The 15,859-nt window shown below is 37.2% G+C and overlaps 1 protein-coding gene across 2 annotated transcripts in view; it reads right to left on the bottom strand.

Moving 5' to 3' along the window:
- The window catches only part of PHIP (pleckstrin homology domain interacting protein), a 101,512-nt gene that overhangs the window by 24,145 nt on the left and 61,508 nt on the right, over positions 1-15,859 (bottom strand). For both annotated transcript variants that reach the window (XM_070932892.1, XM_070932891.1), the window contains 9 exons: positions 14,978-15,209; positions 14,074-14,193; positions 11,424-11,531; positions 7,888-8,012; positions 5,867-5,949; positions 3,674-3,785; positions 3,421-3,482; positions 1,923-2,078; positions 990-1,110 (listed from right to left, as the gene is read on the bottom strand). In XM_070932892.1, coding sequence (XP_070788993.1) covers positions 990-1,110; positions 1,923-2,078; positions 3,421-3,482; positions 3,674-3,785; positions 5,867-5,949; positions 7,888-8,012; positions 11,424-11,531; positions 14,074-14,193; positions 14,978-15,209 — 1,119 coding nt within the window. The remainder of the gene's footprint in view (positions 1-989; positions 1,111-1,922; positions 2,079-3,420; positions 3,483-3,673; positions 3,786-5,866; positions 5,950-7,887; positions 8,013-11,423; positions 11,532-14,073; positions 14,194-14,977; positions 15,210-15,859) is intronic.

The raw sequence follows: 15,859 nt of genomic DNA, 5'->3' as shown, positions 1-15,859 counted from the left end.
ATAAAACAGTTTTCTGAAAATACTTTTAATGAAGTCTCTTAGGTAAATGACATTAGGTTGCTAAATAAAGTTAGAGAAATTGCTTAACACATTGTAAGCCGCCCTGAGTCTCCAGAGAAGGGCGGCATATAAATCAAATCCAAAAAAACAACAACACCAAAAATAAAAAAAAAAACAAGAGCTTTCACTGCCTACTTTTTAATTCAATCATTTTTGTATCATCAGACTTTACAATTTAAAAGCATTGTTTACCATTTAGTAAAACATTATTTACTAAACCTTAACACAAAAACCAGTTTCAGGATAATAAACTGGCAATATAAGTTAGTCTACCTAAGACATTTGGGAGGTAAACCAAATAAAAAGCAGATATAAAAATTATGGTCTTCACCAATTTTTGGAAAGTCATTGAGGAGGAAATGCAACAGGCTTCCATAAGAATGAAATTCAAAGCTTTAACACAGGGGTGTCAAACTTGTGTCGTCATGGTGTCGTCACGTGACGTATTGGGACTTTTTCCCCCTTCGAGGAGCTGGGGTGGATGTGGCCAGCACGTGACACATCTGGCCCATGGGCCACGAGTTTGACAACCCTGCTTTAATAGAATCACTGAAATAGCCTTCTTCCTAATATCAACTTTTAAGCAGTTTCAAAACATTGCTTTTAAGATCAATGGATACTAACAAAATCACATGGGGAAAAATTAAATACAAGATCAAGAATACCCCTACATGATAGTGTGGCAAATATTGTAGTAATAAATCTATGCTGTAGACCAGGGGTGTCAAACACATGGCTCGCGGGCCAGATACGGCTCACATAGGCCACATCCATCCCAGCTCCACAAGGGCAAAAATAATCCCGAAACCTCACTATATGGCCCACAATGCGATCAGGTTTGACACCTCTGCTGTAGACCAATAATAGTTTAATGCATATAAAACAAGTGGCATAAACAAAATTTGAATAAAATGAACTTTAGAACAAACCTGTAAAATCTATTTTCCAATCTCTGCTTAATTGTACTGAGATCAGTGGGGTACGCAACAACAGTGCAGTACATTGGATAAGCCTGGAAATCCACTGGTGCCACAAAAGCAGAAGCAATATCTACAATAAAATGTTCTTAGATTTCAGTAAAACAATGCTTTGACAAATAAACAAATGTATGTGTGTTAAAGCAACAAGAGAATTAAACACAGCCAGATTTGGATTTTATAACTATCTCATATAAGAAAAATAGTTACTTGCCCACTGAGGTGGCAATATTCAGCCAACCTTGGTGATCCAGAAGGCTTAGCAGAGTTGGTTGTGTTAGCATTGGATGGGACAGGTGTTAGCAACCTGCGGCTCTGGAGCCACATGCAGTTCTTTGGGCCAACTGCTGTGGCTGCCTATTGGGTAATCCCACCACTGGCTGGCCCCGCCCCTTGCCCTCCCCTCCCAGTCACTCCTTGCCTGGCCTGAGAAGGTAAGGGCGACGGTGGGTAATGGAGAAGTGGCTGGGGCAGACAGAAAGATACAGGGGGGTGGGGAGGGAGAGACGGCTGGGTAGGTGTGGCTAGGGGGTATCATGTGACATCAAATTGGCGATGCCCACCCAGGTTTTGTGGTTCCCGGTGTTTTCTTTTCTGTGGGAAACAGGTCCAAATGGCTCTTGAGAGTTTAAGGTTGCAGATCCCTGGGATGGGACAAACTTCCAGGGATGAAGTTAGATTGGGACATGGTACAGATCTTGGAAAAAGGAATTGCAAACCATTTCTTTCTAATGCCAAGAAAACTATATGGATATCTCCATGTAAATTAGCAGGAGTTAAATTTGATTTGAAAGTGTTTGTACGAAAATATTCATTTAGGGGTGTGTGTGTGTGTGTGTGTGTGTGTGTGTGTGTGTGTTGCTTCCGCCATACTAAAATTATTACCTAAAGTCATCAGTTGATTTATTCCTGAAATTATTCTTTCACATTCATCATCACGAGTTCTGGAACCCCATTCTCCATCCAGAGGTTTGTATATTAAAGATCTGCTTTCAGTATTAGTTAAAGGAACACTAGTTCCAAGTTCCTCCGGAAACACAGCTGTAATAAAGCATGAGGTGTAATAGTAATTGTTAATGCAAAAGTAAACAATTAAGAAAATGCAATGTCGTTAATACTGAGCACAGTATTATCTCAACAATAATAGCCATGTGATAGAAATATTACAAATGCATTCAGCATATACATCTGTATTATCCAACCTCTGCCAGTAACGTATCAAAACTTTTCATGTTCATAATCAAAAATTTTCATGTTAAAGGTGGGAGATGACCCTTTAAAAAGGAAAGATTAATACAGTCCATGTATTAAATTGCATTTATTTATTAAATTTACATGACTACATCTTGCTGTCCAAGGCAAATCTGATCTTACAATATAGTAAAAATGGAGATATAAAAACAATTAAAATTGCATGCTTTCCCAGTCAAAATTGCAATAAACTGTATTGTTGATATTCCACATCTATGCCATGAAAAATGGTGTTCCTATTAAAGGGAACCTCATAAACCAGAAAAGGGGAATTTTAGGATGTATGTAGCCTTGAAGCTAGAGACTCTCCCTCCCTGCATTAAAATAAACTATGCTTTTTTTTTCAGTTTATCATTTCTGATTAAGAGATCCCTTAATAGCCCGAAGGATAACAATAGCAGACAAAAAAGAAATGTAGTTCGGAAAGGTAATAGCAAAATTTCCCAACTTTAAATAATGTAAAGTACTCTTTAGAACCTATAATGAATCACTGTTCCTTTATAACAACAGTTCCCATACTTCTACACATGAGATACTGAATTATGGATTCTTTCTATAAAAATGTAGGAATTATTTTAATTAATGATCTATTTATGAACAGGCTTCTATGTTTCATTTGTCATATTTACCAAGGTAGATAGCTAACTTCCCTCACAATTTTGTAACTGAAGAGACTATACCGATAGCAGCATAACAATTCTTTATCATTTTCCAGCAACTAAATTGGGGAGGATAATCAGATGATGTTATGAAGATAAAAGCAATACAGGACCAGAATTTTTGGCTTAACCAATAAGCCCAGTCCATTTATATGTGGGTTTTCACACATTTTAGGCAATTTATGAATCATATTAATCTAAACAAACAAAACAGGGTCTTAACAATTGAAATTATTACTTTTTTCCTACTGCTTCTAAAGAATTCACAATACTTTGGCCCAATGAACCTCAACAGTCCTGAAAACCAGAAGCATTAAACAAAATGAAGTTACTTAATTTTCCCACAATCATTTCACTAACTAAAACTAGTTCTCTCTTCTTTTAAAGAAAAATCAGCTTTCCAAATTATCACACCTTCACACATTAAGTTCTTTATCCTCTTTATGTACATCTAGGAGAAGGTAGGCACATACCGTTGTTTGGTATAGGCTCCATATCCCATGGGCTCATTTTCTCAGTATCTCCATTGTCCCAACTTCAAGGAAAAAAAGATAAAAAGGCATTTTGGACAATATTATTTATCTAAATATTTATTGATAATACATTTTCCTAATTTTAACTAGTAGATATCAATTATTACAATGATATTCATCAGTTTACAATTAAATGCATTTGAATTTTAAAACTCTGAGAAATTAAATATTGCTATATTGGCAACATACTAACCAGACATTGTAGCACTGAAACAAGCTGTCAGGATAATCAGGCTGAAGAGGTTCTTGGCTTTCTATTGTTCCGAACCACCATGCATCATCAATTACTGATCTAAATCGATCACCTGGACAGGCATACCAAGCTAGAAAATTAACCATCTTTATATGCATTACTATTTTTAATATAGGTTTCACAACAATTGCATGAATAGGAAGATGTAGAATGCCTGCAATCTTTCAAGCAAAGATTCATACAATTAAAAACTCAAATGCGTTATAAAGGTAAATTGAGTTGGCCCAGAAACATTATTTCAACGAACAAGGAAAATTTTCTAAGCACAGGAATCTCTGGGACTGAGGTTGACTGTGCCTATGCCATGACACTGTTCTGCAACATGAATTATACATTAGAGACATTTTCTTATGTTTGTGGCTTCTACCAGGTGCCTACAAATAGAAGAGAAGATACTATGAAATCTTTTTTTCATGTTGAGACTACCATCCATACTCCTTTTTCATAATTTAAAATGCAAAGGAATAGAATAGCTTTACCTCTAAGTAAAAGAGGTAAAACAGATTTTAAAAAAACTGACAATAATTTGTTTGGGGTATAATTTTAGCATCAACAAGACAGATGAACAGCACCAATGGAGAATTCATACTTAATTATTTTGCCATTATATAGCTTTATTTTGCAACCATACAAGTATCTGATTGAATATCAATTTCCCCATTGATATTTTGTGCTTATACAGAAAGATAATAATATAGTCCTACTAGTCAGTATACTATATGCTATAAAAAACACTATTTTAATTCTGTGTAATATTTTCAAGCATGTGTACTTCTACTTTTGATTTATTAACTTGGGTTTTCAAAGTTTTTTAAAATATCCAAGAGTCCTATTTTTTTTCTTTGATTTAACAAGGTTAGGATTTTATTTGTTAATGAAATATAAATAAAGGTAAAACCAACTCAAATAAAGAAATGTAAAACTAAATTGAACACTGTGAACCATTCATGAAGAAATCACATAAGATTTTTTCCAGAAGAACAACAGAAATGGGGCCAACCTCATAGGGTGATGTTCCAAAGGGTGGGGGCCACTGCAAAAAAGATCCTGCCAGATGAAACTCCTTAGTAGATAGGATACCCATCCTGCTCAACCTGATGGAATGGGTAAATGTAATAGAGAAAGGGTTGTCCCTCAAATAACCTATTGTCATGTTGTGACCAGATTTAAATATCAAAACCTTATGGAATTAATTTTTAAAAAACAAGTTTTTTAACTGGCTGAATGATTTTTCAGTATGAGAGAGTAAAGGAGTAAGGAGAAAGAAGAAAGCTAAGTGAGGTCTCCAATGACAGTGAAATCTGAATACTATAAAATTTTATGTCTGAAAATATTACACATTTATACTACTTATATAGTAGTATATGTGGCAGGAACAGCCAAATGGCAGCTTGCCAGGCGGCAGCTCGGATGGCTACAAGGGGACAGCTTCGGCTTCAACCAGTTGGGACAGCTTCGGCTTCTACCAGGTGCAGCATGATCTGGCAGCCATGGCGGCAATGGCGGTGTTATCGCATGCGCAGCTGACCAGCGGCCTCCCGGAACCCATCTTGCCGGTGCCAAATGCAATGACGTAATGGAGAGGCAGCGGCCTACGTGCCAGGTTATGGAGGCCATTACGGATCGGGGCACCAGATGATGGGAAATGACCGAGTTGCCTGCTGTAAAGGAACTGGATGCCGACACTGGATGGTGATTGAGTGGGTGGGGCTGAAGGGCATGGTCCCGCCTACAAAAAGCGCTGGGAGGCGGTAGCTCCCTTTACAAAGGACTGCTACTGTTACTTACTCAATTTGTGTCAGGGCTCTGGCCTGAATAAACCGTACTTCTACGGTTCCAGAGCATGTTTGCTTCTGTGTTAGCCAGGACTGGGAATTTGGACAGTTGAGACCAGATATGTATGGCAACAGCCTGCTATTTCTAATCTAAGAACTACAACTGGAAACAAAAATATTATTCATTTGGGAATATAATGAAAATTCTTATGGCAAGCATTTCTTAAAATAGCAAGGATTTTTAATGGAAGATTGTGAGGATCCAAACACATGACAAAAGGGTATTTATCATACATTCTACCGAAATAACAGGGAATTTTGACCATGAAATTACTGAAATGTATTCTAGAGCACCTACCTATATTCCATCTTCTGTGCTTTGCATCATCAAACTGCTGTCTTAAGACTAGAAAATCTATCACATCTGGCATATCATGATACCTAGATATAATTCATATGAAATAGTATGAAAAATGTGTTACCTATCATAACAAATAGTTTGGAGAACATTCAAAGAGACATCAAGAAATAGTGGAACAATCTCAACCATTAGAGACTAAAGCATATGTTTGATAGTAAAGGTTCAATGAAAAGCAGCTAAATTTATTGTTTTCTTGGGGGTGGGGGATGAAAGGAAAAACTATAGCTAACTTTTTACCATCTATCATTTCTCATCCAAAATTTGGCTAGCAGCCAGTTTTTTCCCCAGCAAGATTTTCTTGTCTATAGGTATCAACTCTAGATAAGAATAATGGCTTTTTCTGCCTATTATCCTTTCCCTGATCAGTCACAAACCTGAGTTCTCAAGCAGCTATTATTCTAATTCTATCCTCAGTTATACATTTTCAGCATAAAGATGGTCAACTATTAGGGAAAAGTTCTGTAGGTGAAGTCTAATGTTGTACAAGGAGACATGTCTAGTCATGCAAGAATGGAAAATTCTGTCATTTCAGAGATTTTCATCCCCCAAAGCAGGAATATTGAGGGCTGCAGGAAGAACAGAAATCCATCCTGCTGAGAGTTCCCTCTGTATTAGGAGATAGGCATAATAATTACAATCAAATAAAGCTTCTTAAAGCACATTTTAGACATTTGCTTTAATAAACAATGCTTCAATTACACTTCTATGCTCAATCAGTAATTGCCTGTATCCAATTCTGTCTATGCTAAACTGAGGGCTTGGCAATATTTTTAGGTGCTGTCTCCTGCTCCCCAAAATGATCCCATCCTGACCCTTCAAAGATTTCAGTAATTTCACCTGAGATTATACAAGACTTCAGCATTTTAAATGAAAATAAAAATATTTTTTATTAAATGTGGGGATACCTGGAACCATTTAGGACAGGGGTGTCAAACTCAAGGCCTGAATCCTGCCTGCAATGAGGTCAGATCTGGCCCGTGCAGCCGTCCTGGAAACTGTAAGGGGCTGGCCCACATCGCTTCAGCCTGGCCCACGCCATACCGGCAGGCGCTTCGGTGCCTGGCCAGCAGGGCACTTATCACTTGGCCACTTTCCGTCTTTCTACTCCCTGCTCCTCCACCTCCTTCAGACAAAAGCTGCACTTTTCGTCGGTCTATTGCAGTGCAGCTCCCCGGATTTGCTTTGACAGTGGGGGGGCTTGGGGGATGGTCAATCCCCTTTCATGGCGCAGTGAAGGTGGAAGGCAATCCCCCCCACTAGACAGACCAGCCTGGTGGGGGTGAGGTGGGAAACCGAGTGGCGCTGAAAGCAGCTGAAGGCACTGGCTGTAGCAGCCCAGCCCCCTGCCTTGCCTCACCTCATCCCGTGAGACAAGACTCCCACCCACTGCAGACCCCTGGATTCCCTTCCTAACCCCTCCAGGCCCCCATAGGCACCCCCTTCATGAGCTACGTTAAGCTGGCCACACACCTGGGCCACACCCAGTCGGCCATGACCATCCCAGCCACATCCCTGCTCCCCCTGGAGGACAACTGCAATGCTGATCCGACCCTCAATGAAATCGAGTTTGACACCCCTGATTTAGGAGTATTCTGGACACCATGTGGTTAACTTAAATAGATAATAAAATGTTTATCCCATTTAACTATCATAGCGAGATCAGATTCTCTTCCCAGTCTGTTTCCCAAATCTATCCTGGGGAGTTGAAAGCATTGGGGGATGGAGGGGAGGAAGCAGAGGAATGGAAACTCTCCTTATGTAATTAGATATTCTCAAATCTCCAAATTTACCATCCAAATCTACTATTTAAGCTCATTAAGTGAGATTAATTTTAGAAACACATTTTATTTTGAATATGGATAAAATGTGCAAAGGTGTATATGTGGGAGAGGGGGTGAGAGAGAAAGACAAAGAGACACATAAATAAAATTGTATATATGATCATGGATTTTTCTTACTTCATTGTAAATGATCCTCCTGTCAATTTACCCGTATCAGGGTCAAGAAAAGCAAGTTTAAGGCAGCAAAGTGTAGGCAACCCAACTTCGTATTTTATTCCAACTATTTTCATCAGCTCTTGTTCCTTAAACAAAAATAAAAATATTGATAGTAATTTACCATGATTTTCAGGTGAAAAAAAAAAGAAGGGGAGAGAAAAAGAAGAGATACATATAATTTACACCTCTGAATTAAACAGAAAAACCAAACAACTAATAGAGCAAGAGCAACTGGTGAACAGTATGTTCTATCCTCCCATACTAGGAGGCTGATCATTGTGTATGATAACATCACTATAACTTTGCTTAAAACCTAATCAGACATAAAATGGTACCTAAATATAATACATATAAATTGAAGCAGGATAGTCTATGAACAGCTTCCTTATAAGTATATGCAAAATTTTCCATGATTAGGATGAAACACTTTTTTTAAACAAATGAGGCCAAATATACTTATTACAAGTATTCCATGATATTCCAGGGGATCTAACTGCAGTGCTGTCTTCAGTCTCAAAATTAGAGTATAATCTTTTCTGTCTTTCTACCTAATACAAGAGAGAATGTTTCTTAGCTTTGGTTTAGGCCCGTGATGGCGAACCTATGGCACGCGTGCCAGAGGTGGCATAAAGCGCCCTCTCTGTGGGCACACGAGCCATCGACCCAGTCCAGCTCTTCAGCACATGCGCGTGCGCCTCCTGTTGGTCAACTGGTCTTTGGGTCTCTGCCGTGCATGCGCAGAGGGCATGCATGGGGACGTGCATGCATTGCCTTTTGGGGATTCGGGCATCCTTGCACACATTTGCGCGCACGCTTTGAGCACTCAGTCAGGAAAAGGTTAGCCATCACTGGCTTAGGCTGAATGGAATAAGTCTTGGAACGAGTCAGCAAGTCATTTTGCATATGAGCTATTGAGGGAGCCATTCCAGATCTGAAAGCTGTGGGTGAAAGACTTCAGAAAGCAAATAAGAATTCTGCAAGGGACTCAACGCTTGCTTGTACTCAGTGCTGGTTCTCTGACTATCAGTATTGCTGAATATATGTTATCTACCTAAGGCAATCCCCCCCCCATACTGTTTATTTCAGGTATGGTTTCTCTTTTGATCTAGTTTTTTAAAAATGCAGTCCAGCGTATAACTAGAACAAAAGATTCACCACTCTATCCCATCCTTTTACTTTTCAACTTTGCTCCCTGTTTAATGTTAAAATAAAAGTTCCCTCCTGCCAGAAAACTTCCCCTCTCTAAATAAGGGCTGAGAGGTTATTTAGGAGAATTAATTCTTCTATTTAGGTTGCACATATAACTGATGCTGATAGCACTGCCTTATGATACATACACATGCACAATTACACATAATCACAAAGCACAATCACACACAAATCTACTTATAGTTTTAAATAGAAACTTGGCCATTTCAACCCACTCTTTTTCAGTTTAAGACTAGCTGGGAGTCTCCAACTTAATATTCTATTTTAAAAAACACTCAAACCAGCCATGCCTGAAAATAGACAAGTAAGAGGCACTGTCCTAGTAGGAGAACCAAATTATAATCTATTAATTAAGGGAGAGGCTTGATTGAGGTACAAGATCCAGTTCTCCACATGTATAAAGAGGAGCCAGATGATAACTAAAAGCCATATCAAGCTTGCCTAACTTCAAAATTCTATGGAATTCTATTTATCACCTGCTCAAGGACTACTTGTATATTTAACAAGCGTGAGACCACATATGTGAACATCAGATGCTGCATATGCAGAATGGAGGCTAATTTGGACAAAACTTCTATATAGTATGTGCACTGCTTATGATCTTGTATATTTTTATGTGGCCCATGTTGTATTTTGCTACAATATCATGCTTGAACTTGTATGTGGCCTTTTTCTGAAGGTCTTCATCTTTTTCATATTTCAGCTATTTTTTTTAAAAAATCCTTCACTGTGCAATAGTCAGCCTATGACTCAAAATTACCTCTTTTTTGTGAAGTTAAAAGTTTTATCACACATAAATGCAGGTCAATAGGAAAGGGTTCTCTTCTGGATAGCAGCACTAATTGTCCCCCTCCCCCCACTAATATTTTCATCCACCAAGCAGAAATTGTAACCTTTGGGGATTTGGGCTGGCTTAAGAAGAAATTTTTTAAATTCTTTTAATCGGTTTGTGATTTCTTAAATTCTGGGCCAAATTTATATATATTTTTAACTGTTTTTTTAATATTTGTATTCTATGTTCTTATTTTGGCTGTACACCGCCCTGGATCCTCAGGGAGAAGGGCGGTATATAAAATTAAATTAAATTAAATTAAATTAAATTAAATTTTAGCAGCCAGTCAGTTAATATGTTGCACCACCACCCCAACTGTAAATACATCTGTGACAGATGTTGCTGACTGTTTGCAATGCTTCGGTAATATATAGCAAGGCATGCCAAATTATATTAGCAGTGTGACTGAAATTCACTTTCTATCTCTCTATCTGGCAGCCCCAGAGAGTATAATCGAATAGAACACTAATCTTTTTTCACATTGTTTTTAATTAGTACTCGCATAAGACAAAGTATATAGGAAACAAATAGCCTCTATACAGTTTCTAAAGTAACAGTTTTCAAAAATGTTCCTAAAATAATCTGTATCCTCTATTTCTGTAACTTGGCATGCTGCTTGTTGCCATCATTTAATGAGGATCATGCAGGACATTAAGTGAGGACCTCATATGACCACAATGTCTGACTTCCTGCTGGCTTCCCTATTGACTTTGCTTGTGGGAAGCCAGCATGGAAGATTGCAAATTGCGATCACGTGACCACAGCAATGGGAAGTACAAAGTCGTCATAACTGCCACCTATTCAGTGCTGTTGCAAGAGTGGCCATTGAAAATGGTCAGTAAATGAGGATGATTTGTAACTCTTGTACACTTGTAATAGGCCTAGTATCTTACTATCTGACCTTTTAAACATGATAAAATAATTACCATTAAATGCAGTGGACTGTATATGGAAGTATACATATAGCTAGATTTAAAGGCTGAAACTATGTAGAGCAGGGGTGTCAAACTCAAGGCCCGGGGGCCAGATCCGCCTTGCAAAGTACTTAGATCTGGCCCACAGGACCGCCCTGGAAACAGGGTGGCCCATGTTGCCTCTCCCAGCGAAAACGGAGCTCAGGTGGGCTGTAGGCAACCCTCTAGAGCTCCGTTTTCACTGGTAGAGGGTTGCAGGAGGCCATCCAGGCTGAAAACGAAGCTTGGGAACCCATTTTCACTGGTAGAATGCTCAGGCTGCCACAGGCGTTCCTGACCTGAGTGACATTTACCTGCCCCCCCCCCCGGTCAAACACAACCCTGATATGGCCCTCAATGAAACTGAGTTTGAAACCCCTGATATAGGGTATCCATCTGTCAAATCTTAGTTTAGTAGGATTTATTCCCAAGTAAGAACCTATAAGATCTGAACTTTATATATATAAAGAATGTAAAAAGGAAAGAGCAAGGAGGACACATACCCGTAACTCCATCTTATGCCATGGCTGTTTTTTAGGATTAATGCTATATATTTTGTTTTTCTTTGCCATTAGAACATATGCTTCATGACCTTGCCGGAAATAGTAAACCTTCAGAAATTAAATATCAGAGTTAATGCATGAAATACCTATAAATCGAAAAGAACTCTAAATGAAAGTATTCACCAAAACCAGTTATTTTTCAATCTTTCAATTAAAAATAGTAACCTGTTGCCAATTAACTTTTAGAATGTTATAATCCTCAATAGCATTTTAAGAAAATATCTTTTGTTAAAAAGAATTATTTGAAGCTTTGTTTAGTTTAGAGCAGCACATTTATGGCACATTTTCATTAATAATATAACATACAGTAGTTACTGTAAATTAACCAACATTCAATTGTCTGAGCATTTTGTACTTACATGGTTTTTACAATGTATTATGTTTATTACCATACAAAACATCTGAAAGAAAATTAATCTAATTTGTGACCACTGACTGATCACAAGGGTTGATTGTCATATTTTACAATAATTAGAGCTACATGCAAGGATGAAAAAATAGTGTGTCTTCTTCCTTGGCTCCAAGTCATCACTCACATATACATATACAAATACAAATACAAATACATCTAATGAAAATGTTTCCAAATTGTAGTATACACGTAGTATATACTAGCCATTTCTATAACAACAAACCTATCTAATCAGCAAAGCCAAAATGTTTTTTTTTTTTTATCACAAGCACAAAATCCAGAAGTAATTTCCATATAAAAACAAAATTAGATATATTCTCTTCTTTTGATGAGGCAATCAATTTAACCACCTCTATTTTTCTTTTTCCTTGTTGTGGAAAGTAATATTTCTTTTTACACTTATTCATCTTTGTAGACAGTCATCATTTATATTAACAAAATTCACTCTATTCTTTTAGATTCTTTAACCTTAAAGGGAAAAACACTTTTTAAACATCCATTTAAAAACACTAAACTTTTCTTTAAAAACATTTTTAATCCTCTTCGCTCCCTCTTGTGGTCAAAGAATAGATTTTTTACAAATCAGTTAATCCTGGCCAATGAGAATTCATAAAAATCGGAAAGTTTAAACTCACAACAAAACAATCGAAAGCTATATATTATTTCAAAGTAATAAAATAAAGCCACAACTTTCTGTCCTTATATTTCACTATCAAAGATACTTCGTAAGTCATAAAAACAAAGGGTAGTAGTTGAAGAAGCTTTGGTCTGGAAGAAACTTAGACTGGTCAGTTGGCCATGATTACTGGAAGTCTCCGGTGGCTGATACAATTAATTAAGTTTGTGTTTAAAACTTGGAGCATTGCCATTTCTCAATATTGTTAATGTTATGGCAAGTTTTCAAAAAGGCACTCACTTTTCAAAGGTGCAGTCTTGCCTAATCAATGTGGAAAGTGCCTAGGACAGTGATAGTTAACCTTTTCGGCACTGAGTGCTGAAACTGGAGTGCGCGTACCGGACAGCTAGTCTGGCATGCATGTTCACCAGCCAGCTGTTCTCTTCCGGGTTTCAGCATGCATACTGGTCTTCAAAGACCATCTGGCAGATGTGCATGTGCGTGCTGGAACCCAGAAGAGAGCAGCTGGCCGGCGCACATGCGCACAATGGTACTTGGAAGACCAGCTAGCAACGGCATGCATGCCCACAGAGAGGACTCTGAGTGCCACCTCTGGCACGTGTGCAATAGATTCCCCATCACCGGCCTAGGATATATGAATTGAGTCTTCCTCAGGTCACCATTTCAACTGAAATTACCAGATTTAGCAATGATTGCCTATGGCTCCCTACTATTTCTTACATTCAACAGAAAGACAACTCAGAGTCTCTTTGCAGGAGTACAAAAAGCTGCCACCTCCTTCTTGGCAATTCTTCTTATTCATAATTCGTTCTTTAATTTATAGCCAACTTTTTCACAAGAAACTCAAGGTAGTTCATTCTGAGATTTCTCTTCATTTTCCCCACAATAACAATGTTGTGAGGTAGTTCAAGCTTAGAGACTGGGAGTGGCCCAAGTCATCCAGCCAAGGGTAGACCTGAACCTAGGTTTCCTTGCTCACAGGTCATGATGCCAACCAAATGATAATTCTATAATTCTTACTCTACTTTTCTGTCCAGTACTTGCAGGAGAGATATTCCATGGGACCATCCGACAGACCAAAAAAAAAAAAAAAGGCAAAAAAGATGCAGAATGAAATAAATGAGAGGGAAAACAGCTTGTTTTTAAGGAAAATAAGTAACAGAGGAAGGAAAATGGTGTAGATGTAAAAGAAATAGAAAAACCTAAATTAAGGAACAAATAACTAGTTTCCTCTTCAAATGAGACTACAAAATGAATTAGTGAACAGCTACTATGTTAACAGTGCCATTAATTCATGACTCTTGTGTTTCAAAAATAGGGGGAGATATAACTATAGCACAAACCTTTGCACAAAGAACTTGATACCTTTTTATTTTAAAATGACCATCAAATTCTGTCTTATTTCAGGATTTTTTTTAAAAAAAAACTACTCTAAAGTATTTGACAAAGAGGGAAAGTGATTCTTACTTGGCACTTTAATAAACTGAAGATGAATTTGCAGCTAAAAGTGATGTATAAAAATGAAAGAAAAAAATAAGTACCTCATCTCCCATTTGTGGTACAAAAGGACATCGTCGAGGAACAGGATCTGTAATCCACACTGAAGGAAGCCACTCTTCTAATGTTAAGCCATTTTCAGTTAGCACTCCCATAGCCAACCTCTATAAAGAAATATGCACATTATATCTACATTAAACTCTAGAACTTGTTATGCAATTTTAAGGTTTGCTTAAGCTTAGTGTTCTCAAAATCATTTGAATTCACAATACAGGAACAAAACTCAGATCTGCATATTTCTATTTCCTATTCCAATACAATTATCAGCTACATCATATAATGAAAATGAAAGGTATGTTTAATTTTTCATTGCAGTCATACTGGAATAGGAAGGAAGGTATGCATGAGACTCATGCATATTAAAGCATCACAATCAATTTTCTATTAGTAAAATAAATAAATATGCCCATCACATGTGAAAAGTGTTAAGCATTTGATAAAAATGTCAGCATCCTTCATGTTAATTGACTAATAACTAAGCACTAATAACTAAGCATGAGGACCCAAATTGTTGGGGGCAGTATGCTGACTCTAAACCGCTTAGAGAGGGCTGTAAAACACTGTGAAGCGGTATATAAGTCTAAGTGCTATTATTATTTACTATTTTCTTTCTTTCAATAAAGAGGACAAGAGTTCATTTTGAGAGAACTATATCGAGGGAAAGAGATATATGGAGGAACTTTGCTAGTTCATGAATAGAATAAAAGAGCATATTAACAAACTTCACACACCTTCCCTTATAGGCAAACTTTGAATCAAAGATCTTGCAAAATGTAGACTCCTTAACTTGTAATTTTAATATATTAGCTATCTGGATAATTAAAAGTATAATTCACATGTGAGGAATAAGCATTATTGAAAAGAAGTATTTTATAATTATAGTACAACCTTTTGTTTCCTTTCTTTCGGTTTCCTTTTCTTTGGAGATGATGGACCATCTTTATCTTCAATACCTTTTTTCCTTTCTTTTCTGATTTGTTTTTGTCTCTGTTTTTCAGGACCCTCTTCATCTTCTGAACTGCTCTCTACTTTCTTGGTCTTAATTTTAGGAACTTTCTTTGGTGGTTGTAAATTAATTCCAGCATCTGCTGTCCAGTCCGAGTAATCACTGGAATAGTCACTAGAAGTGAAATAATTAATCAGTACATAAATTTAATATCCATCAGAAAAAGTATGTTTCAATATGTTACTGAAAAACTAGCTAACCATACTAGGATGAAACAAGTAATTTTTGCCTTAGTACTTCTGGAATTAGAATGCATGTAGATGAAAAGCACTGAACAAATGTTACTTGCAACTTCATACAGAACCATAAGGTATAAATGGAAGCATAAAACCAGGTGGGCCAGAACTAAAATCATCAAAACAAAAATTACCTAATAATAAAATGTTAATTTGATGCTCCTAAACTCCACAGATGCTCTAATTATTTATTACCACTATACTCCCAAGAAGGGAATTTTGAAGTCAGTATTGTCAAAAAGAAAACATTTTTTTCATTCAATCTTTATTATGGTCACGGACCTGTACAAGAAATGTTTAAATTATATGGCATACTGTTTTTTTTAAAGCAAAGATGAATGTGAAAAAGCAGGCTGTAATATAAGCAGAGAAGACGTTTTCCCCTTAAAAAAAAATGTGTTCAAGCCCGCTGTCTGACAAAACAAATGTAAAAAAATTAAAGGAAAAAAGAGCCACTAGCAAATTTCCACAAACCTTTTTGCAAAGTCCAAATGTTGCTATTTAATAGGTAGTTGCTAGTGTTCCCAC

This window comes from Pituophis catenifer, unplaced genomic scaffold (genome assembly GCF_029215685.1).
Source record: "Pituophis catenifer annectens isolate HBS135680 unplaced genomic scaffold, rPitCat1.0.hap2 SCAF_1, whole genome shotgun sequence".
NCBI classification, from domain to species: Eukaryota; Metazoa; Chordata; class Lepidosauria; order Squamata; family Colubridae; genus Pituophis; species Pituophis catenifer.
Note: the sequence above shows the minus strand (reverse complement) of the source record. Positions and strands in the feature narration are given on the sequence as shown.